Raw genomic sequence first — 25,386 nt, 5'->3', positions numbered from 1 at the left:
TCCTTATTAAATTTCAATAAAAACACTTATCATTATCATAATGATTTTTTTTTTTTCTCTCCTCTTTTTTCCTTCAAAGGCTTTTTTTTTTAAGTATATAATTATCAGAAAAAGGAAATATTTGTTCAGATTCAAAAGACTTGTGAATTACTAAATTACCCCTCTTTTCTAATCATTTTTCTTCTTAAACCCTTTGCGTGTAGTATTAAGCAAAAAAAAATTAAAAAAAAAATTTCCACTCTTTTTTTTTTTATAATAATTATTTTAATATGATGTATTATAAAATAAAGAGTATAAGAGGTAGGATGTATTGTTAAAATAATACATGAATTTTAAAAAATAGAATTTATTAAGCAAAATTTTTTTTAAATTTATTTTTTGGCATTTTCAAAGGGAAAATCTAGTGAAGACAAAAGGGCATTATGGTCAAATTAATTTTGATAGCTTCCAATGAAAATTTAGTATTTGTTTTTTCGGATAAATGAATATTTACTATTTAGTACTTAATTATCACCCACATATCGTGCCGACCCGTTTGTTTGTACTCCGCAAATAGTCATTGATTTATGACTGATGAGTGCCTCTAGCCTCGCCATCTTGAGAGAGAACTTTCTCAAAAAAAAAAAAAAAAAAAAAGCTTGAGAGAGGAGAAACAAGAAGAAAATAGATAATTTTTTTTTTATTAATAAGTAAACTAATAAACCTACATATATTATATACAGTCCCTGTTTTGTTTTATTATTAAACAATCATCCTTAAGCGAATTTTAAAAATAATATGATATTTTATATTTGTCGAATTTCCTATTTTGAGTTTAATTAGGATCGTTGACTAAAATCCATGTGCACTTTCTTGATTTCATGAATGATAAAATATTTTTAAAATTCTTCTAACATTTAAATAAATATAAGATGAAATGAACTAATCAATTTTCGTTGAGTATAATCTTTCTATCCATTGACCAATTAAATATATGAATGCGAAAGATGAACAGCTGTTGAAACATGTGAATATATATTTTTTGCTTTGTCTCGTGTAGCTGTGTTCATTCTTGTCTCTATTTGTTTTTCATATTTAATCATATATATATATATATATATATATATATTTTTTTTTTTTTTTATGGTGTCCGCTTTTGATAGTTGTATTTTTTACTATTAGAGATTTTATCAATTGAATTAACTGGAATCCACATATATTGTATTCTCTTAATTGTGAGGGTAAAGTATGTGATAAATAGATGATAAATTTGTCCCAATCCCATCCCCTCGCAGTGATGTTTGACATTAAACAAATTAAAGTGCACATGGCTGAAGAGTGGGGCTTTCACTTTGTGCCATAATAATGGGGTGACCATTCTCTCAGTTTTGGTTCAAGAATCATGTGCTGAAACATATATTAAGGTATAATATATTGGAAAGGAAGATTGAGTAAGCCCAAGACTAGTAGGCCCAACTGGTCCAGCAGGCCCAAGAGTTGGGTCAGGAATGTCTAATCCAAGCAAGTCTAAGCTTGTCAATCCAGCTCAAAAAAGCTGAGGCCTAAATTCGTGACCCAATCTTAAAAGGTTAGGTTTTGCCGTTGAGGCTCATGCATGATGGACAATGGAACATGCTTAAGTCATGCCCTGAGTCAACTCGGTCCTGCACCTAAACATTTTGATAGGGTTATTTTTGGAATAAGAAATTAATTCTTAACCACAGAGTCCATCATCAAAGAGTGTCACACCAATGATAAGACGGAATCAATCCTTGAAAGAGCCGTCAGTCTCGAGAAAGGTCTGGAACCTTATGTCCTATGCCAGTAGAAGTTGATGGCTGAGCAGACGGACCCTTGTTAAGCTGATTGATACATTTTCATACTAAGCGGACAAATCACATCGACAGATGGATGGGCACACTGACGGATCCCACGTGGCCTTGCGGGGTCTCCATGTACGTTCGTATATGGAAATACCTTGTGCACCACGCACAAAGACCCTACCCCATGACTTTCGCCTTCCCAGTATGGAAGGTATCCCCAAGATCTTGGTGCCATTAACTCCACCTCCTCCCTATAAGGAAAAACCTTGTATTCCTAGGATTTGGGCCTTCTCCACATCACTATATAAACCACAGGTATCCTTTTTTCCAAGGTACGCAGAAAATCTCTAGCTCTCTCACTATATAGTTCTCAAAGATTTCTCATTCATTGACTTAACATTTAGAGGGTCTTTGGTCAACACTCTACCGGTGCTCTCTGTTTGGTTTTTAGTTTCTTGTTCTATAGGTACCCACTGGAGTGTTTGAGGACAATCAACTCACTGGCGATTTGTGTGCATCATCACATTTCACACCAGGTCAAATCCATGAAAGTTTGAGGTTGAACATTCGATCTTCCTCCCATCAGAACAAAGGCCTGTAAAGGGCCATCCTCCCATTCTGCATTTATTAGGCAAACAAACCACCATTATCATTAAATGCATCAACATAAGGTAAAAAGAGAGCATAGTGAGAGCGTCATCAGGGAAAGCTTCCCCTAAGAATTGCATGAGTGGGTGATATGTTAATGTATGGGTTAGCAAATATCTTAAGGCTTCAAGTTAATCAGATGACTATTACAACTAATTTATTAAGTATGGGTCAAGAACTTTATTGAATAAAGAAAGGACTAGAAAAGAATTGCAACTGAACACTTAATGAAAACACTAAGATTTATAGAATCATCCTCAGAAAATCCGAGGAAAAGTTACAAAGATGTAGAATCACTTTTTATATTTCTAAGATTTGCACTTAACAACTTTTCTCTCTTATCTGATTTTTTATGGATCTCTTGTGCATGGGGATCCATCCCTATTTATACTTGTGAAGACACCCTCCCTATTGTTTACCTGTATGGTGGATATTGTGCATGGGGGATCCATCCTTATTTATACTTGTGGAGGTACCGTTCCTACCGCTTACCTGTAGGGTGGATATGGAATAGAGAAGATACTTGTCTCATCCTCTATTTTCCCCTTCTTTTGAGTTAGAGATGGGTGGAAATCAGGTTTTTTAGCACTATTATGTTATGTTGTGTCATTCAGCCATAAATGTGGCATTACTAATAGGTGAGGCGCATGTATGGTCTATTTGGGAACAACTTATTTAGTTTTTTGCTGAAATCTTAAAACTGAAAGTATAGAAGTAAAAAAAGCTATACAAATAATAATAATAAAAAGCCATGTGGGACCTGCAAATAGTGCTTATGTTAAAAAAAAGTAAACCAACTTACAGTGTAAAGTAATGCAAGTGGGCCCGCAAATTACACTAGAAAATAATGTTTTGCTCTTGAAACGGCCTGAAAATAATTAACCGTGTCACATGAGCAACATGAAATAAGCTGAATAAGATAAAAGCTAGCTTATCGGTTGTTCCCAAATGTAGCCTTAATGTGGAAGGGATGATTGCTTCCTTTAGAAGATTCTTTCTTCAAGCTTTTAGGCTTAGTCACTTTTTAGTCCACATGGATCCTTGTCTATGTTCTGGGTGCTAGGTGAATTTTTAGCATGCTGTCGAGGAGGGGGTGCTCCTCTGAAGGTATCCGAGGAGTGAACCTTCCTCAGATGGTCATTCTCAGAATTTGTGATGATTGTCTCATCCTTTTTTTGAGTTGGCTTCCCTGGGGCCATTGGGGTCCGCTTTGGTTAAGCCCATTTTGGTAGATCCAAATTTTCTCGCTTCTTTTGGTCATTTGGGCCTAATGGCCTAAGCCCATTTATTATAACTACATTTTCTCCCCCCCCCCCCTAGCTAAGAAGTCCTATTTGGATTTTTCTATGAATTGTTTTCTTTAGCCTTCTTTGGATTTCTTTCACTAACTTGATTGTCAAAATAGCCACAACTATTTTTTTTACCTTCGTGCTTTTTCTATCGTTAGGTTTTAGATTGGTAAGAGCACTAGCATCAACTATACTAAACCAAATGTCATTTTAACACTCCAAAATCTACTTTTATCTAATTTAACATAATATTTAACATTAGAACATATATCAAATCTTTTATTCTTCCCTACAACACATTAAAATAAGGGGTAATTACACTAAACCCACCTGTGGTTTGGGCAAAAATCACTTTGCCTACCCGTGGTTTGAAAAGTATTACTTAACCCACCGGTGGTATGTTCCGTTTGTTTTCCGTAACCCACCTCTATTAAAATCAGGGGTAAATAGGTATTTTTGCTCAAATTTTATGTCTCTCCCCACCCAAAACAAAATATAGAGCAAAAATGCAAGAGAAACAAGATCAAAAAGTGGTATTTGTCTCTCTCTCCATTCACACAAATTTTGAACATGAAGAACATACCCAAAAAAATAAAACCCAAATCATGAAGAACATACCCAAATTCGAAATCTAGATTAAAATTTCATCTGATTCATCCAAAAAAACAGACAAGATTATAAAACATTAATTTAGACATATTCATTAGTTTATGTGATTTCTGGATAGATAGGTGAAGCACGGGATGAGATGGGGTTATGATTACTATCACACCAGTCATGTTTCACCCATGTTGCACTGTCTTTCTTGTAAGAAATTCATAAGTTGATATTACTTAGCAAAAAAGAAAAGAAAAGAAAGATACAGTATAGCTTGTTTGAAATTAGTCTTGAGAGTTTGAATTTTTACCTTACATTTTGAGATGCTTGAATGTTAAAACAATGGTGACATTTTTTAGATGTTGATTGATTAATACAAGATACAAGGTTGAGAACTAATTTGATCTTTGATATGTATGTAGGCCCTTGACATGATTAGGGGGAAAAACATCATTCTCTTAATGGATTCACATTTGGAGGGAAAGTTTTCTACAGAAGAAGCAACATTAGTCGTTAATCTAGCCTCTTAGTGTTTGTAGTATGAACCAAGGGAACATAGGGAGCGACCTTAAACCATTACCCATGCAACATACGACATCGTTTCATAGGTGAAATGGGGAGGCGAGTAGGTGGGACGTGAGGAACAAGGAGGAGTCAGCAATGACTCGTGCGGTGAATGCTGTCTTCGATTTCATCAGATTCGCTGAGTTTGAGATCCTCTTCTTTCTTTTCTTCTTCATCGCTTTTCTCCTCTTCAAAGATCTTGTCAATCTCTCTCTCTCCCTCTCCCTCTCTATGTTCTTTACAATTTTTTATGTTTTATAATCTTGTCTGTTTTGGATGAATCAGATGAAATTTTAATCTAGATTTCAAATTTGGGTATGTTCTTCATGATCTAGGTTTTATTTTTTTGGGTATACTCTTCATGTTCAAAATTTGTGTGAATGGAGAGTGAGAAAAATACCACTTTTTGATCTTGTTTCTCTTGTATTTTTGCTCTATTTTTTGTTTTAGGAGGAGAGAGACATAAAATTTGAGCAAAAATACCTATTTACCCCTGATTTTAACAGAGATGGGTTACAGAAAACAAACAGAACATATCATAGATGGGTTAAGTGATACTTTTCAAACCACGGGTAGGCAAAGTGATTTTCGCCCAAACCACAGGTGGGTTTAATGTAATTGCCCATTAAAATAATATATACAACACATTAAAATAACTTAAAAAATACTCCTACAATATTAAAAAAAAAAAAAAAAAATACAAAACCCATATTCCACCTCACAACCTACCACCACCCAAAATCAAGCAACCACCACTCAAATTAACTAACCACCACAGGCCGTCGTAAACACATCCACCAAAATCAGCCCACAATCATCACAACCCATAAAAATCGACCCTAGCAACAACCCAAAAAATACTCTTGCATACGCGAGAGAGAGATTCAAATATGTGTGAAAGGAGAGTGAAAATTAGAATAAATTTTTTTTAGCACGTCTGTCGTATCGTTCAATTAGTAGAACGGTATTGCGAATCCATGCTAAATTTTTTTAGCATTTGGTACATTTGATGTAAGTGGTTTTTTTGTGTGTTTAGTGTGCAAAATGCTAAAAGACCTGATGCTAGTGCTTTAATATTTGTTGACAATGTAGAAATATTTTGAAAATCGTTTATAATATGTTTCTCAAATATTAAAAGTTAGTTTGTGTAGAAATGGCTAAACTTTGGGCATCCATAATAAATCCTTAATCAAAGTTCAATCGATCGTAAGTCACAGTTGGACAAATCCTTGATCAACCAAAAGCCATAGTTCAACAATTCCTACATTGAAACTTATTCGATCAAGAGTGGCGCACTTTGTTTTATTGGTTACATATTTAATTTGATATCTCTTTATTTGAATCTCACTTACATTTATCTATATAAAGCCTTATATACCCGACTAACAGTGAGGCAAATGGAGGCAAAAATTTAGTGCCACCTTTTGTGTGTTTTCAAGAGAGAAACTTAATAGTTTGTATCCATAGGTGTGATCAAGAACTTGAAACCATAGAACTTGTCAACCAAGTGAGATCGTTGTAGATCAAACATTCAATTAGAAGATGCCTTGGATTGGATTCAGGGTTTTGATTATATATTGACAAAAATGGGTTGTTTTTGAAGGGAACCATATATGATAAGTTTGGTGTTCTAAAACTATTATGAGCTGCAACAGAGAGTTGTCTATTTTGTCATGGAGTCTAGATAGCAAATGTTTTGTTTTAGATTGTAAGGGGCTGTTTGGATTCATTTTTTTGGTCACTCAATTTCCATTACTCATCACTCATAACTCATAACTCATCACTTATCACTCATTACTCATCACTCTAAAATACCATGTTTGTTTGGCACCATCACTCACTTCCCATCACTCAATATTTTTCACACTATTTGTGGGCCCCATAACTGTCACTGGTGTAGCTTTTTCATTTTTTTTTTCAGTACCCAAACTCACTGAACCTAGTGAAAAAAAGAAAAGAAAAAAAGACCGAACCAGTGAAAAAAAGAAAGAAAAAAAGAACCGAACAGCCAACCCAGGAAAAGAAAAAAAAAAGAAAAAAGAAAAAGAAAAAAAGAACCGAACAGCCAACCCAGGAAAAGAAAAAAAAAAAGAACCAAACAGCCAACCTAGGGAAAAAAAAAAAAGAAAAAAAAAAAACGAACAGCCAACCCAGGAAAAGGGAAAAAAAAAAAAAAAAGAACCGAACAGCCAACCCAAGAAAAGAAAAAAAAAAAGTCAAAAGGTGGTCAAAAGTTGCGGTTGTGGGTCCCCTATGTGTGTTTAATTACAATATTGCCATTGAGTTATGAGTTATGGAAACTGAAAACAGCCAAAATGTGTTTTCAGTTTCCATAACTCATAACTCAAAAATCAGATAATTAAGTGATGGAAACAGAATTATCGTTTGCCAAACAACCTTTTTGCTATAGGTCCCACCATTTTTGAGTTATGAGTTATGGAAATTGAGAATTGAGTTATGGAAATTGCCAATCCAAACAACCCATAAACTTCTTTTCACGTTGTAGATTGCCTTAATTGAGATACGTTACCGTTTAGTGATTTTCCCTTTAGAGATGTTATCCATCGGTTTTCCTTTTTGTCCCCATGTTGTCGTCCTTTTTTCTTTATTTTATTTTATTTTATTTTTTATTGTTGTGCTTACAGATTGATGATTTGCTGCTTTTATGGGTTATATCATTAGAATTGTGTGATAACATAATTTAGCTAATTGAAAATTAATTAACAATTTTACTGCATTATTGACCTTGGGGTACCGGACTAATGATTGTTTTCATTCATTGCCAGGAAATAGGATTTCCATTGGTAACAATAGGAACATAGCTTCAACTACTAAACCTAAGAGCCCGTTTGTTTAAGCTATTGCAAAAACCTTAAAAAGGAAGTGTTTGTAAAAAGTTAAGACTCCCTTATGTATTTCAAACGGGCATTTTTATCACTTTTACACATCTTTAAAAACGCAGTTTTTGGCTGCACAAACACCTAAACAAATGCACCCTTAAATAAGAGTGTAGGGGCCTTTTTTGTGTATTGCGTTGGGCTGGGCTGCCTCCTGCGGTAATGGGCCCGAATGTTTTTGAGTAAGGGAGTTAAGACCAGTTCAATTGTAACTCAACTTGGGCCGGCTTGTGCACAAACTATGTCTCGTCTGCCAGGAGTATGCTTACGGCAAACAGAACTGTTTCAGATGAGTTACAGCAGACAGATATAATAATAATAACAAAACGGAGTACTCTGACTATTTAATGAAAAATGGCCAAGTAATCCTTACTTATAAAACATAATTACAGTCGTAACAATGTCATTTACAAAGAAAGTAAAGGAGAAAAAAAGTAATATGAACTAATCAAGAATGGGCATAAAGTCAAGTTTAAGTTTGGTCTGCAGAAGCAAAACCAACGAGGAGAGAATGCATTCTCTCAATGCAAATAATCTCCCAAGAAAAAATCCTGTCATGGGGATTAATGGCTTTGAAGGAGTCGGACCTGAATGGTTAATACTCAAAAGGAATCCTTGTTATGTTTTGGAAGAGAGCAGGATTTGAAGGAGGAGAGAGGGAAATCGACCTACTGGTGCATGCCCATTGTATTATCTTTCTTTTTTCCTCTGTTTTCTCTCTTCTTTCCTCTGTTTTCTCTCTTATCTTTTTTCTTTTCTTTCTCTTGTTTTCTTTTATTCTCTTTTCTTTTACTCCATGAATACCCTCTGTTTTTCGATTATCTTTTCAGGGCACGGCAAGGGTCCTTTTATAGTGCCTGCTATGACCGAATTTTACCACTTTGCCCCTTAACCGCCTTTGTCTGGTCTGGACGTACTTGCCGACCACCAAAGGGTTCGTCTGTGTGCCACTCATCCTTGCCAGACAAAGGCAGGTTTGTTTCATTCGTCAGTCCACCGTAGCACTATTACCTGCCACGGCATAAATGCTTTCTCTCTCTTTCCCTCAAGGCATGCACCTAACGGTTCCCCCCTCAGCCTTGCCTCTTTTGGGTGGTCTATCATCCCAGCAGGACATACCTCCCAAAAGGGCTTGGGCAGGAGCCGCAAAATAGGTCTTTTCCCTTCTCCCCACCACCAAACCATACCCCCTTTACCTCTTACCTCTGACCCATGACCCCACCACGTCCCATATTGGCTGGGTACAAGCTGGTGGTGCCTAGGCCTTGCATGTGTTTTCCTTTCAGATATGTCCAAAAAATCTGCCTGCTGCTCATGCGTCTACCGTGGTCTGAAGGCTCGCCGTCCGTGTTTTTTGATCTCTTATGTGGGCTTTTCTTTGTTTTCCTGCTCCGTTCAAGAGCTGGACTTTGTCTGATGATGGGCCTTACATTTCTTTGGCCCACTCCTTGGTTTTCTTTATTTCTTGCAATGTTGTACTGTTATTCCTGCCGTAATAACTTAATCCTGCTGGGCTTCTTTTGGGCCAGCCGTTTATTCCTTCTCTCAGTGGCTTAACATGACCAATGTTTTGCTTTTACTTATGGGCTCCTATGTCCCTTTGGGCATCCACGGCCAGTTTGCTTTCTTTGGGTTTCCTCGGCCCATTTGCTAATTTCACACTCCCATGGGCTTTTTACTAACTTCATTGGGCTTCCCTGACCCAATAACCTTATTCCCATCCTTGGGGTTTATGGGCTTGCCATAAACCCCTTACTTTCTTTGTTTACATTACATTGGGCTTGTGGCGGCCCTTTCTCGCTTTTCTACCTCATACACTACCCATGGGATGCTATTTCTTTCTTTCCGGACTTCTTTGAGCCCACTTGCCTTTTCAAGACCCACTTGTTTATTTCTTGGGCCTGTGATCCCTTATTCCTGCTGCTTGGACCTAATGGTTTTGCTGCCTACTTTGTCAATTCTTTGTTGCCCTTGTTATTGGGCTTTCTTTCTCACAAATGGCCCTCAACAAAGAGCAAACCATATTGCGATTTAAAAAAAATAAAACTCGGTGCTTTTTTGTTTGCACCTTGACACCAGATTAAAAGAGCCTTGGCTGTCGATCAACAACCTAGCCATTGACCTCTCTTGTCACATTGGGATGAAAGATATTAAATTCATTTAATGCTAGTGATTAGCATGCACATAGGTGATGCTATCACAGGTTAACCTCTCAATTACCGACGCAATGTCCAAAACTAGCTGTTTCACTATGTCCTCCAAAATATCTATGTTTTCTTATCCTTGCTTTTGTCGAAAAATTGCAATCTTGTATTCTCACAGGATATACTGAAATTAACGAAAAATTCCTTAGTACTTCTAAGTCTATCTTTTGTTTCTTTTCCACGTACAATAGTCATATATAAATACCTACTCTAGGTTTTTAAGTGCTTCAATGCACACATATTCCTAAGCTTAACCAAAAAAGAGAAGAAAAAAAAGAGTTTCAGGGACTAATGGAAAATTACAGGAGATCTGGGTTCATTTTGTTCTTTCTGGGGATTTTACTCCTACTCGGCCTCTCCAAAGCTGAAAGTCATTTCTCTTTCCATTTCATTTTTTTTGTAATTTTGTTTAAATGAATAGTAGAAACTCATTACTCATGTTGCATTAGATTACTTGTTATATAAGTAATACATAGTTTGTGAACCCAGGTTAATGGTTTTGTATCGACTACTTGATTTCAGATAAAACAGAGCCCAGGAGGAATGTGAATCTAGGTCCAATCCAGGGTTGGAGAAGCGCTTACTACTGCATGATGTATAATGTAAGGCATATATGTATCTTTCATTTCCTAGGAAGCACATATACTTAATTTTGGAGTGCCATATCGTGTTGTACCCATGTCTGACATTTGGCACGCTTGAGACACTTCTACATGTGTATCTTAACTATGTCTACTTTTTTTAATAAAAAAAAAAAAATAGGACACAGCCGGAACATGAAAACAAAAGGAATTGAATATCATTTCATAAAACAAAGAGAACATTCATGTTCTGAATAGTAACAATGTATTTAAAAATAAGTAAACATCCTTATTCTTAGTTTGTATTCTATTTCTAAACATTTTTTTAATAATTACGAATATGCTTTATTATCTAGGATTTTACTAATGTGATTAATTTTCATTTTTGGAAAAAATTTTCTCTAAAATTGAAAAAGTAATGACAGTTTTTTCAATTCCCGAAAAAATGTTTCCAAAAATAGAAAGTTTAATGTGTGCCCTAAGGGCACACATTAACCGGATCCTATTATCTATTATTACTCTTAATTTGATATATATTTAACATTATATAAAAAATAGATGCTTAATAATATATAGAAAATGTTAATAAAAATATATCTAATAATTATTTAATAGATGTATATCGCTTTCCCTAAGTTATATTTTTTTAAAAAATTTCCGTGTCACCCTGTTGTATACTTACTCTTGTCCGTGTTATTAGTTCATTTTCAGGCACTTCCAAAGCTCGTAATATTCTTATTAGTTCTTATTATTAAAAATTTGAAGCTAAGCTCTTTGGGTTTTCTCTGTATGATGGTCTGTAATCAGATATCCCCGAGTTGCACAAACTTAGGTTGGGGCTTGACAGATAAAGGGGTTGTGACTGTGAGTCTAGATCAAATAGATGTGTACTGTGATCAAGGATGCTATGCTCACACCATGGCTGTACGATCACTGAAATAAACTTGATATTATACCTGGGTATTTCAACTGCAGCTTTTACTACGGCTAATTATAAGGCGAGCAGTGGAATCAAGGTGTACCAGAAGGCATATGTGTCAGTTATTTCTAGTTTGGTAGTCTTGGTGGCCATCTTCGACCTTTAAGTCTTCATCTATCTCTCTCTCTCTCTCTCTCTCTCTCTCTCTCTCTCTCTCTATATATATATATATATATATAAAAGGAAATGGGGTAGGGGGTCCTAGAAACAAAACACGTACAATAAATGGAAGCAAAGGACTTTTACGGACGTTGGTTTTTATTTTATTTTTTTGGGGTGAGTATGGACTGCGGTGTAAGGACATGAGGTTTGGGTTGTAAAATTGCATGAGTTTCACTTTTAATATTTTTACAAGAATATACAAGGTGTAGACTGAGAAATATGAGATGGGAATACTCAAACTAAAGAAATAAATTTTGCTTCCAAAGAAGGATATTTCTTTTTCTTTTTTGGTCTGAGTTTCTGAAGAAAAATCCGTGTACTTTTTAATATATGATTTAAAAAAAAAAAAAAAATAAAAAATCAGTTTGTATAAATGATCTCATTCAATTTCAACCAAAGGAAATTAAACATCACACAACCTTGGATCAAGCTTTTTTTCCACTAGTCGTGCTTCCATACAAGTATTAAGTATTTAATTTGACAGAGAAAATCAAAACTTATCAATAAGAAAAAGACAATATGACAGTAAAAATCAACTCATGATTTTCTGATCATTTCAGATAAAAGAGTCACCAGTCAAGTTTTACTTACGCATTTGAATCTAATGCCAATCCGAGTTAACTAGTTGCCTAAACAAGGTTTTCAAATGCCAAGAAATAATATAATCAGTGCATGACATATATATATGACATATCACAAGAACCATTATGAAATTATACAAATCCATGCACTTCTGTTGGAATCTGTATTCATCACAAGTTAATGATTGCAGAAATAAAGTATTAGAACAGATGGAACTTACATATATGCTTTAAGGATAATTCTATGATATCTTTATGATTTTTTGGGTGTGTGATACCTCCAATCAGATCTCCACCTATATCTATATTTAGTTTCATATATTTTGTTCATAGTTAGTCCCAAACCAAGAAAAAAAGAGGAAAACTATGGTAGGTTGACAACCAACATAAAATATAATCACTTCATTATGATAGGATTCACTCTAGCCGTTCCATATTAGTGGCATGATGCATCAGACCTAGGATGCAATGATAAATACATGTGGCAGGCTATAACTAATCTATTAAGGATCTATAACTGACCTAAAAAATTTTGGAACTAAAACTTGGTTGTAAACTTGTTAATACCTCCAATAAGACATGATAGTAACTTTGTTGTATTTGCTCATAGGTCATAACTCACCTTATATTGACTATTTGAGCAATAACTTACAAATTTATAGTATTTTCTATTTTATGTTAGAATGTGACAGAGCACATAAGACAATACCTTTTACATGCCAAATATGATAAAAGACTTCGTCATTTTGCAATCCTTCATTTTCTCTATTTTTAATCAATTTTTACCCTCTGCATAGTAAGGGAAAATGAAAATTTTATCTTTGAAAAAATCCCATAAATACCCTTTGCCATAAATTTTATATTAGAAAACGTCATACTGCAATCTTGAGAAATTTGGCCTCTTTGTGTTCAAAACAGTGCCTAGATCATTGTTTTATTACTGCTTATTGCTTAAATCTAATTGATTGATATGTTGTCTTACCATAAACATGCTAGGATTATCCTAGGTTACTTTTAATTAGTCCATAAAAAGATTAAATAAAATTTAATAAAAAGATAAAATCTATTTGTTGTTTATGATAATTAAGGTAGACATGCATACATGCAATGATTCCATGGAGATAATGTTGGTTTTTAATTAATTACTAAATAATTGTATTTATCCTCCTCACTATGCTTCCATTATTTTCATCCTTTTACTTTTTCATCATCCCAACATTTGTGAAGGAAATTATAAACGGCAATCCAGATCAGTTGGTTTGAAAACTAATTTGAGGCCTACTAGGAAATTGACAATTGAAGAGATGGTGACCGTGTTTTTAATTAGTTTAAGGCGTGGGGATGGAAATAGAGTAGTGTTCAATAAAGTTTTCAAAATGTTCTCATTAAAAAAAAATCCAAAATTCAGAGAAAATATATTATTACTAACAATATTTTGACCGAGTATTAGCTACTATTTCATTGATTAATGTTGACATTATTAACCCAGTTGATATGATAGGCAGTTTAATCACATTCCAAACAAAATCTATGAAGGGAAACTGTTACTAAACAATTTGACCATTTGTTAGCAGCTATTTCATTAATGATAATCACCATCGATATTATTAACCCAATTAATAGCGAGTTGAATGACAAGCCAAGCAAAATCCATTTTAATGATCGATATTGGTCTTACTTCAAAGATTATATATGTTGGAGCTATTGATGTAACCCATATATCGGTTGCAGTCACTCTAGAGGTAATACCATTTTATGGCTGAAAAGGGATTCCAATCCAAAATATCAGAGTTATTACTTGTGATTTTAATGAGTTTCACTTCAGCTTTGTTTGCGTTGGATTTGAAGGCAATGTACATGACTCACTTTTTTTGGGACTGTATACAAGAGGATTTGCGATTTCCACACTAGCCTCTAGATTGAATTAAACAAATAGTTATGAATTTTATGAATAATGAGAGCTTATTATTTTGTGTTGCAAAAACAGTTATATTTATACAGTTATACTGTTGTCCAAGTATTCTGTGTATATTACCTATATTTATATAAACCGGAATGTTCAAAGAACCAAAAATATGTCCGGTTCTTGATTTTCACGGTTGACCCATCAGTCTTCCTGATTTTTACCAAACCGATCCTGCATTCTATTCTTGGTTAAACCGGTTCAATTGTCTGCCTGGTTCGATTTTTAAAAACTATATGATATTACCTAGGATCCCTTAATGTGAGCTCTAGTAGGCCTCTTATTTGTCTGGGTGAAGGGGTTCTCCACAAAGCCCATATAAATAAGCCCTTTTCATTCCATTAGACCACCAAATCCACCATTTGAGGATGATGCAAAAGAAACACCCGCCTGCCCTGCTTATCAGCACTAGAAAGTAGTGCATTAAAACCACCCAATCCTAAAAAAGTTGTTGATGCTTTAATGTATTAATAATGCTTGTCTGGACTCTGGAACATTATTGTTTTGGTCTACACTTAGGGCCTCCATTGGTTTCAAAATGGATTCCTCTGCAGTCAAGATGGTTCAAAATTAATTTTGATGTTGCTATAACGCCTCAGTTCGCCTTCACAACAGCGGTTTGCACTTTGCAAGAATGGCCTGGAAGATGTCATCTTTGCAGTTTGCACAATCTTCTCTCATGCCCTAGCTGACCCCCTTATTAGTGAATTTCATGTTACTCTCTTGGCTCTGAAACTGGCTTTCCTATATAATCAAAAAATTGTCGAATTTGAAGGTGATTCCTAGCCTGTCATTGAAGCTCCTCAAAATACCTCATTAGCTACATAATTTTTTGACTCCTTTCTCAGATTCTATCAAGGTAGCTCTTATAGTTCATTATTTTGTTGGGATTTTGTATTTTTATTCCCCCTTGATTGGGTTTTTCTTATCTATTTAAAAAAAAAAAAAAAAAAAAAAAAAAAAAAACCCTGCCATCTTCCTAAGGTAAGTATTACTTGCTGGATGTGGGATGTCATGCATACCCCTTGCCCCTTGGTTTGTCATGGAAACCAAGCAAGGGGCATGCACGAGATCTTTAATCATCCATATTCATCAGTGACTCATCACTCATATGCACCATTGAGAGAACATGTGGAATTTGAAGAAACGTGTCAAACATTGCAATGAAAATTATCTTAAACAATTGAAAACCATATGACGATGAGGATTCACTCCCCCTTGTGAGGGTATAGAGGTTGATAATCATGAAGAAGTGTCAACTGTCAAGCATGCAACAACCATTATTGTCTAATTAAAATTAGATAAATGTCCAACGTCTCAAATGCTACTCTTCTTTTAACCCATTAATGTCAGGTTTTGTTTCTATATATATATATATGAACAATCTCTTACTCCACAAATTCTTTTCTTTTCTTTTCTTTTTTCCTTTTATATTTTTTTGTTTTGTTTTTTTTGTTAATTTGATAGTTACAATGTGGGTGGGCAAATTTGAACTCTAGACGTTAATGTTGAAAATGCTAAAAATGTGTCAATTCAACTATAAGGCTAGTGTCAATTGAACTACAAGACTATTGGCCTTAACGCACTGATTCTAATCTATAATTAAATCCAGCAATTCCTTGATGCAATATTGGAACACAAATTAACCAACTTATCTATACAATATAATATAACAAGACCAAGAAAATAATGATTACAATTATAAAAAATAAACAAACATAAGCTATTTACTGAATGTGAAGAAATATATTAATATAGTACAATAATTAATTTTAGTAGCACTTTTTAATCAAAAAAATTTAAAATGCAAAACACTTTTTATGTTCTCCAATGTCATATCTCTCTACATCAATTTGATTACCAACATTTGTCAGTTTGGAAACAACTTATTTAGTTTTTTGCAAAATAAAATTTTGCTGAATTTACAGTAAAGTACTTTTATGGTAAAGTATACTTGTACCTTAAAAAAGTGAAGAAAAAAGTGGAAAAAGAAAAAAGAAAAGAAAAGATAGGCTTTAAAAAACTATAGTTAAAAGCTAAAACACTTTTTATGTTCTCCAACGTCATATCTCTTTCTATATCAATTTGGTTACCAACATGTGTTACTTTGAAAACAACTTATTTAGCTTTCTGCCAAAAAAACCTTTTTGTTGAAACTGCAGTAAGTATACTTGTATCTTAAAAAAGTAGGGAAAAAAAAGTGAGAAAAAAATGAGGCTTTAAAATGCTGTACATAAAAACTAAAGCAAAAAACTAATGCCTAACAGACATTTAAACACTTGAATGTGATTTACCAAATGCTATTAAAGTGATTTTACCACAAAACTCTACAGTCAAAGCTCTATGACTAAATCTATATGGCTAAAGCTCTACTTCCTCCCGTAATGTCAAACAGAACAGGGCATATAACATTAAACTAACCAAAGACGCAAGTAATCAACCACCACAGATGATATCATGCCAAAATATAAAGGATCATAAATAAGAAAATAAACAGATTCAGACACTCACTTAAAAGCTGAACAACAATCAGAATATTGGCATGAACCTTTATCATTTGAAAGGAACACTATTCCTTTCAATGCCTTAAATGGACATTCTATCCTCGAATTCAAGCAAACAATTGAAACTTTACGTTAAGAAACAATTGATAGGATACGATCAAGTAGTAAAAGAACTCATCTCCTCATCCAAATTCCCATACAAAAAGATATAGGTATTGACTTCTACACAAAATAAAGGGTTGAATAGTAAACAGAAACAAAAACACTTAGGCTTCATGGACCAATCAATCATGAGTCTTGAACTTGAAAAAGGACAAGGGCAGATCATGTCCCTGCGTTCCTACGGCCAACACGAGCAACAAAACCAGCTTTAATTGGAGCAACTGATCGTCCAGAACCACACTGCAAATATAAAGATCAAAAGAATAAATAAATAAGAAGTTAAAATTCAGTGTCAAGGAACAGAGTTTATTTTCTTTATTTTTGGGTGTGACAACCAACAAAGACAATATTTGATGAAGTTAACAGTCTTAACTCTTAAGTCTAAACACGCTATCACCAACAGTGGATGCAATAAAAGCACCAACAGTCACTTCCAGAATAACGTCAGATCAAATAAACATGGAGAACGAGCAAATATAAACATCCAGAAAGTTGAACCCAGTTTTTGTAACACTAGATCATATGAATATGGTGATCCAGTTGATCAATTACTAAAACTAACAAAACCCAATAAAACACACACACAAAATCACAATATCAGAAGAATTTAATTTCCATGAAATTCAATGGTAACTAATGCCAGATCAAACTTTCCCTCAGGAAGGCCTTAGATACAATCCAGCATAGCCCATGGTCAATCATGTATAAGATAATCTGAGAATGTAGGCAAAAGTTACCTTCTCGCATCGGAGAAAGAAGAGACGGTTCTCCTTTGAAAGTATAGTGTCTGGACTTTTGCACCCAATGCAAATAACATACTCATCTGAAAGAGAGGAAATAGCTATTAATAAGAATTCAAAAAGGCTAGTTAAATAACCCATAGGCAGCACAAGAAACACTTAAACAAAATGATCAACAAGAAGACCAACTGCTTAGCATAGAAAAAATATATTGGTTGAAATAGCATAAACTAGAACTCTAAAAGTGCCAACGAAATCACTTCAAGTGCTTCCCTAAAAAACCAAAGTATTGGCAGTTAAGAGGATAGTATCTCCTGACACATTCAGCTACTTCAACTTTTTCCAAGACAAGCTGGGAAGGAAGAAGTATTGTTTTTCTTATTGCTGGTTATATGAAACACCAGAAGCAGATACTTTACTGTGTCGTATTATTTTTTACTCATTGCAGTCCATGTGCATACCAACTAAATAAAAGAGTAACAGCAACACTTTCCAGTTTCAATAAACTCTTTATACAGAAAATATAAACAAGACACTTACTGACGTATCGGCGCAGGATTCCTTCAAAATTCTTAGGTGCAAATCTTCCCTTCACAACTAATCTTTGCTGCCCATCAAGTGACCCACTTGTCCCCAGTTCAGCAAGCAAGAAAGCCATGACATGGTCTGGCTGCCGATGCATTCTTTTTTTTCCCAGAGGAGGAAAGGCAAAATGTTAAAAATCAAAATGAAAAATAAAATGTATTATGAAACACTACTACTAAAGAGCATGTCAATAAAAGAACTGTAGCCCAAAACCTAGGTGAAGCAGTTATTAGCACCAGAAAGATGTCAGTGAACAATGTTGTATAAATTTCATAACTAACAATCTCCAAATACCACCAATATAAGTGGAGAATACTTAAGCAATATCTGAAGGCCACTTATTATGCATGCAGGCACAGTGAAAGTAATTACATACAATTACAATGAGAACTTGATCTTCAAATGCACCAGCATAGTTTTTAAAACGCAAACCATATCATGAATCAATTTATCATTTTTTTTTCTATAACGATAGTATCTACCATGGAAGTAGCTTTTTTTACTTTAATGGAAAAATACAAAGAAGCCCATAAAGATCTCCATATGGTTTTATTAACCTGGAGAAAGCATATGAGACAGAACCTAGAGAGGTTATGTACTTATGTGGTGAGTTTTAGAAAAGAATGTTCCGCAAAAGTATATTCAAGGTAGTCAAAGGCGAAAGGCGACCTTAAGGCGCCAAGGCCTTTTATCACTTGAGGCATGAGGCGACAAAAAGGCATTAGCCAAAGTAAAGTGAGGTGTCAAATTCCTAATATATTTATTATAATTATAAATATAGAACTTAAATCATATGTACCTACTGTATTAAAATATTATAATGAAGTGTTTTCCAATGTGTTGCATGAAGAAATTAGGTCTATCAAATTATTTCAAAATAGGATTAACATGGTTTAGGCTCTATTAGTTATTCTAACTATAGGTTTTGCAACAAGCTTTTCTATAACAGTAAGTTTTACAACAAATTTTTGTAAATCAAATTAACTAACAATAGGTTTTATAATATGCCTTTTAAAATAAGTAAATAACGGTTTCACGACAAACTTCTATATAAGAATTAAATTAAAAAAAAAAAATTTTAAAATTTTTTTTTTGAGGCACTCACCTTAGTGCCTTTTACATGGCATAAGGCGGTTGCCTTGCTCACCTAGGCTCTAAAAGGCGAGCGCCTCACTAAAAGTGCCTTGCCTTAGAGCCTTTAAGGCACCTTAGTGGTGCCTCACCCAAGTGCCTCGCCTTAGAGCCTTTAAGGCACCTTAGTGGTGCCTCGCCCAAGTGCCTAGGCGAGGGCCCGGCTGGCCTTTGACTACAATGAGTATATTAAGTTGATTAAAGACAGGACTAAAAAAAGTACATGGAATGCAAGTTCAGTAAAATAGAAACACAGATGAAGGGGTTGTAAGACTTGATAGTCAAGAGATACAAAAGAATGATTGCTTTTGATATCTTGAGTCAATAATTTATAAGGATGGAGAGATTGAAAAGAATGTAAATCATATCACATGAGAATGGTGGATGAAATGAAAAACCATTGGGAGTATTATGTGATCATAGAATACCTTTTATTGTTTTATTGTTGGTATTATTGTAGAAAACTGTTATAACTTTTAAGAGAAATTTTACAAGACTATTATAACTTATAAGACTAACCACGTTCTATGGTACTAAATGTTGGGCTATTAAGAAACATGTTTATAAAATGAGTGTAGGTAAAATGAAAACATTAAAATATATAAGTGAAAATACAAGAAAAGATGGGATTTGAAACGAAAATTCACTTAAAGAAAAGACTGGTCCTTTATTGAGGGAGAGTAGCTTGAAATTGTTTGGTCATGTGCAAAGGAGAGCAATTAATGAACTAGCGAGGAAGAGTGAGTTGACTCAAGTTGATTAATTGAAAAAACGTAAAAGAAGACCTAAAATAACACTAGTAGAAGCAGCAACAAAAGGAAATGTGAATTGAGGAGGTGATAGAGAGTATGATTTGGATATGATAAAATGGTGAAAAAGAATACATGTTACCAACCATGATTAGTTTGTTAAAGATAGATAGCTGACCCCAAAGTCTTAGAACTACAACTTGGTTTTTGTTGTGTAGCATATCATATTGTTTGTGGTGAGATACATGAACATTCAATGAAAATTTAAAAAAATATATAAATATATACATATAAAAGACATTTATTACAAACTTGAAACATAATCAACTAATGGTGTATTTTATTACCACTTATGCAATAATAATTTTAAAAAATAAATAAGCCAAATAAAAATATATTTGCAGCATCCAAAATTTAGTAAATTACCATATGATTTCAAGTAATAACAAATAAATAATTCACACTTCACATTCAAATGGATTATACTCAAATGTGACAGCACATTTTATACAATGTAAGTAATGTTTCTCATCGCCGTATCAAAAATACTATAGTCTCTCTAAAAGACTAAAAGCGACAATACATTAAAAAAATCATCCAATAAAGAAGATGCATTTTTTTAGTCTGGATAAGCAAAAACTCAGGTATTACTATACATAACAATTCACCAATTCAAAAAAAATCACACAATACACCCTAGTGAATCGTATGATTTGTAAGCATCTTAAATACACCCAAACAATTCAGAACTTGCTGTAAATCATTCAATACATATAATTCTTTTTGATAAATATAAATCATTCAATAGATATCATGCGATTCATGATATGATTCATCTTATGCTTACAATTGTGTACCAAGCATACAGACAAACAATAATGAACAGTGACAAGGATTGTCATTACTGCAAATTATTAAGAGTTCACAACATAGGAAAGGGAAAAAAAGTATTGAGAGCAAAAGAAATACATACGTCTTGCAAAGGTCCATGAAATTCACAAAGACAGTTTTCTTTGTGCCCTCCCGAAGAACTTGTGGAGGTCTCATAACAGTCCTACGCCTATCTCCTGCCAGCTCTGGATTATTCTCCCGAAGAATGTTAAACACCCTGCCAAGAAGCTGCACACAATATTGGAGAAAAAAAAATTCATTACTAACAGTGCACGATAATATGTACCACTAATAACATCCACAAGCCTAGCGGGGAGATTGGATAAAATATAAAAATGTGATAATCAACCAAAAACCAATGAAGAAAAGAGATGACACCTCTACAAACTCAATGTAACAACCCATTACCAAGGACCTGAGATCAATGATTTACACACATCCTGATAAACATACCCTCTCATTATCAGATCACCTAATATGGTAAAGGTTACAATATAGGACTCAAAAGCCTAAGGTCATGACAACCATAGATTCAATAAAATGTAAACCCCTGTTTCATTGAAAAAATTACATTCAAGACCGAAAACTGTTGGCATGTTGTGATGATGCAAGAGTAGAACAATTCAAGGGGGAATAAACATTTTTATTTATTTATCTTTTTTAATAATTAATCCAAGGGGGAATAACCTAATATGATAAAGGTTACAGTATCGAACTTGGGGCATCTCCAATAGATGAGGCAAAGCCCCTTTTTCCCAAATTTTGCAGAGCTAAGCCTAAAAATGCTGCTCTAGCTGATTAGCTACCCCAATAGACAAAATCGTCATTGCTACAGTGATTCTCCAAATATGGAGAACTTTTCAGTCATTTTTAAATGTTGCTCCAACCATCCAGCGGTCACACAATCCACCACCCCCAAACAGAAAAATTAATTCCCAAATTCATCACCCCACCCACAAATCAACAAACAAACCCATAACTGGCCACCCTTTAAAGCCACCAAGCCCATAAGGCTTCAAAAAAAAAAACCCCTAAAATCATTTTCGTCAATTGTGCCCAAAATCACAGATCCTTTGAGCACTGTCACTCAGCAATGCCAAATTTCCACTTAAATGAAGAGGCAGTAAGCAAGAGAGATAGAGAGTTAATGAAATGAAATTATTCAGCAATATTGGTGTGGAGGTCATTTGGAGCACAATTAGAACTTTGACTTGACAAACCAACTCAAGGAGGAAATAAGGAGAATATTATGCAAAAAGTAGGAGGGCACTTGATAGTGGCAGTGGCTGAGACCCAGGATAATGAAAGCGGAGAGGCAAAGTTAAAAAGAGTTGGGGTTGTTTTCACCAGTTTGATCCGGCAAGGAGAAATAGAGGGGAGGCGCTAATTTTGTTTTGTTGAAGATATGTGAGAAAAGGAAGTAGATAAGGAAGGAAGAAATAGGTTTGGGAGAAAGATCAAGCCTGCCATAAACAAGACTAAGAAGATAGATCCTTACACCCTGCTCTCTACCTAACAAAAGGTATCATAAGCATGTTGGCATAAGTCCAAGTACAAAATTCTGGAACTACCAATTATTCAAGATAGTCTGAGGGCACACATTATCCTAAGTCATCAAGGCATCTACAAATTTAACAAATAAAAAAACAAGAAGTAAGAAATAAAATAAATGAAAAAAGCATTGTATATGAAACCTGTAACACATAACTAAGGATAATTTGAACTTCAAAAGGGAGTTCAGGCAAAATATAAGTAAATAATATACCTCCTCATATTCATAATCACGGTCACTTTCTTCCCAAGGATAACGTGGTTGTAGTGATATTCCTTGTCCTTCTTCATCCTCACCAATGTGATCTAAAAGGAAAACAACATAAGATCTCCACGGTGTGAAAACATTTTCAAAACATAATTCAAAGACTATACATGCGTCAAATTACCATCCAAATCTTCCCCAGCATCCCCACTCTCATCATTTAAGGAACTGACTTCAACCTACAATCACACCAACCATCAAAGTTTATTACTGCTGCCAACATATAAATAAACACACGCGTTTGTTCATTGTAGGTACCAAGACTACTTACTGGCTTCTTCTTCTTCTTTTTCAAACCAGAGAACGTACTTTCCAGCCCATCAGAAACTACAAATGAGGAAAACATCAAGCCTCTAGCTATCTAATGCATGTAATGGCATTCTAACATAAAATTAAAGGAAGAACAACATCAGATAATTAAAAGTTGTTCAATTCAGATACCTGACAAGTTTTCAGTCTTCTCAGCTAAACTGTCCACAGAATCATCAGCAGAATCCTGGATTACAACCTTCTTCTTCTTCTTCTTTTTAGTGGGATCAAATGGGGCAATCTGCAGCCATATTTCAACATCAATAAATGCCTCAAGAGGCTGCTTTATGAGGTTTGTACAAATAGCCTTAAGTAGACCTTTCAGACATGAGAATATTTACAACCCTAGACCTTGGCCAAACACTCAAACTCAATAGTCTCAGAATTGACATGATCATTCAGTTCAAGATCCTATAAGTTTCACTAACCAAACACTACTTTCACATCACCTTCGACAGTTTGTTTAACCAATAGTCAAACTCCTACACCATGTAAATGAGGAACCAGAAGCTATAGACACCCACTTAAATGGGCATTGATGTATTCATAAAATGGAGTGAAAAAAAGAAAATAAAAACTTACATCTGCCACCTCTTCCTTCACATCATTGGGAATATCATCGTCCGCCATGATTGCTATAGAGCAAGTAAAACCAAATCACTAAAATTAGTCACAAAAAAAAAAAAAAAAAAAAAAAAAAAGTCTAGGAATACAACATTATTTTTTCTAAATGTTACTTCAATCACAACAGAAGCACAATACAAAAGACAAACGAACTCATTCCCTATGATAAATCTCTATTATTAAAATCCAGTTGAAATATAACATTGTATACATAATTCTTTTGTGTGTGTATGTTTCTTTGCGTTTTCTGAGGTTAGGATTTACAATCCAAAAAGATCGAACTGACGTGTTTATCTCGTCTAAAACCCTAACAGAAACCTAGATATTAAAATTTATAATAATAATAATAATATTAAAACCTAGAAATTCACATATTCATCACCATCCAAAAGAAGAAACCCTATAAATCATAATTTAGAAAAATTAAAAAAATATATATAAAATCAGAGCTTGAGAGAGAGAGTCTCTTACACAAGAAAGAAAACGAACTGGGTTTTGCTCCAAGTGTGTGTTGCGTTGCGTTCTGCAAATGTTTTGATTCTTTAATCTTTGTTTGGTGCCCTCGGCCTCAGAGGCTTAAGCACTGGTATTTATACCTAGTATCCACCTTTCTTTTAAAGCCTCTGGGCCGTTCAAGAATAATTTATAATTGGGCCTTGGCCCATTTTTCTATAAACCAGCCGTTTTGGATTCAGAAGCTTATTGGGCTTTCTACTGAAAGCTAGACAAAAGCCCATTGGGTTTTAGTGGTCCTTAACTGATTTCTTTTTCATTTATACAGTAAGTTTGAAACTGATGATTTCCTTTTTAAGCTTTGATCATATCATTGTATGATACCGCCCTCATCCATCATTTTTTTTTAAATACTTTTTCTGTCTAATAATTTTACCTTTTGACTTTTCTTGATACTTATTTGATTAGTTAGACATCTCGGAAAGCAAGGCTGTGGTGAAAGGGATTTTTTTTTGGTTCGAGAAATACCATATCCATTACATTTTTATAATAAGTTTTAAGGGGTAGGTTATTATTGGTTGTTATAAGTAGATAAAAAAGTAATTTAAGTTGTGAATTCAAATTAGAATCAATAAGTAATAACAACTCCCCACCTACGATTTGTTGTGAAAGTTATACGTGGCAAAATAAGCGATTCGGGTTAGGACAATCAGGACAATCGGATTCAGGTTGAAAACGAGTTTGAGTTGAAACATGTCATTTTAAATGGGTTAGAAATGGGTTGAGTTGACTTGTATTTTTTCACATTAATTCATTTTTAAAATATGCATTTGCCATTTGGTAAGTCATGCAACAAATTATTTGGTGTAAATTACAAGAACGAGCACAACTCAAAACAAATTACTACTTGTTCAATAATCATACAAAATTACAACATTGCCAACCAAAACAAAACAGCACAAAAAAGTCTAATCTACCCTTTGAACATCTAATTAAAACAAACACACAACTTTCATTTCTACACAATATCAACATTTCAAAATGTAATACAAAATTACAAATGCCATATTGGATAGCTAATTTGAAAAATAATAAAAGCTTATAAGAAATTTACAATCTTGAAAACTCTAATTTCATAATCCAATATCAACCATG

The 25,386-nt window shown here is 34.1% G+C and overlaps 1 protein-coding gene across 1 annotated transcript; it reads right to left on the bottom strand.

Moving 5' to 3' along the window:
- Positions 1-16,778: 16,778 nt before the first annotated feature.
- On the bottom strand, positions 16,779-24,346 carry LOC126726900 (eukaryotic translation initiation factor 2 subunit beta-like). The gene is made up of 10 exons (XM_050432317.1): positions 24,250-24,346; positions 23,737-23,789; positions 23,287-23,395; positions 23,117-23,172; positions 22,970-23,024; positions 22,795-22,886; positions 21,112-21,257; positions 18,214-18,356; positions 17,671-17,756; positions 16,779-17,173 (listed from the first exon to the last, which is right to left on the bottom strand). The coding sequence occupies exons 2-10, from the start codon at positions 23,782-23,784 to the stop codon at positions 17,096-17,098; spliced, it is 813 nt and encodes a 270-aa protein (XP_050288274.1). The 5' UTR covers positions 23,785-23,789; positions 24,250-24,346; the 3' UTR covers positions 16,779-17,095.
- Between the last annotated feature and the right edge of the window lie 1,040 nt (positions 24,347-25,386).

This window comes from Quercus robur, chromosome 1 (genome assembly GCF_932294415.1).
Source record: "Quercus robur chromosome 1, dhQueRobu3.1, whole genome shotgun sequence".
Classification (NCBI taxonomy): Eukaryota; Viridiplantae; Streptophyta; class Magnoliopsida; order Fagales; family Fagaceae; genus Quercus; species Quercus robur.
The sequence above is the reverse complement of the archived record's forward strand: the minus strand, read 5'-3'. Positions and strand labels throughout refer to the sequence as shown.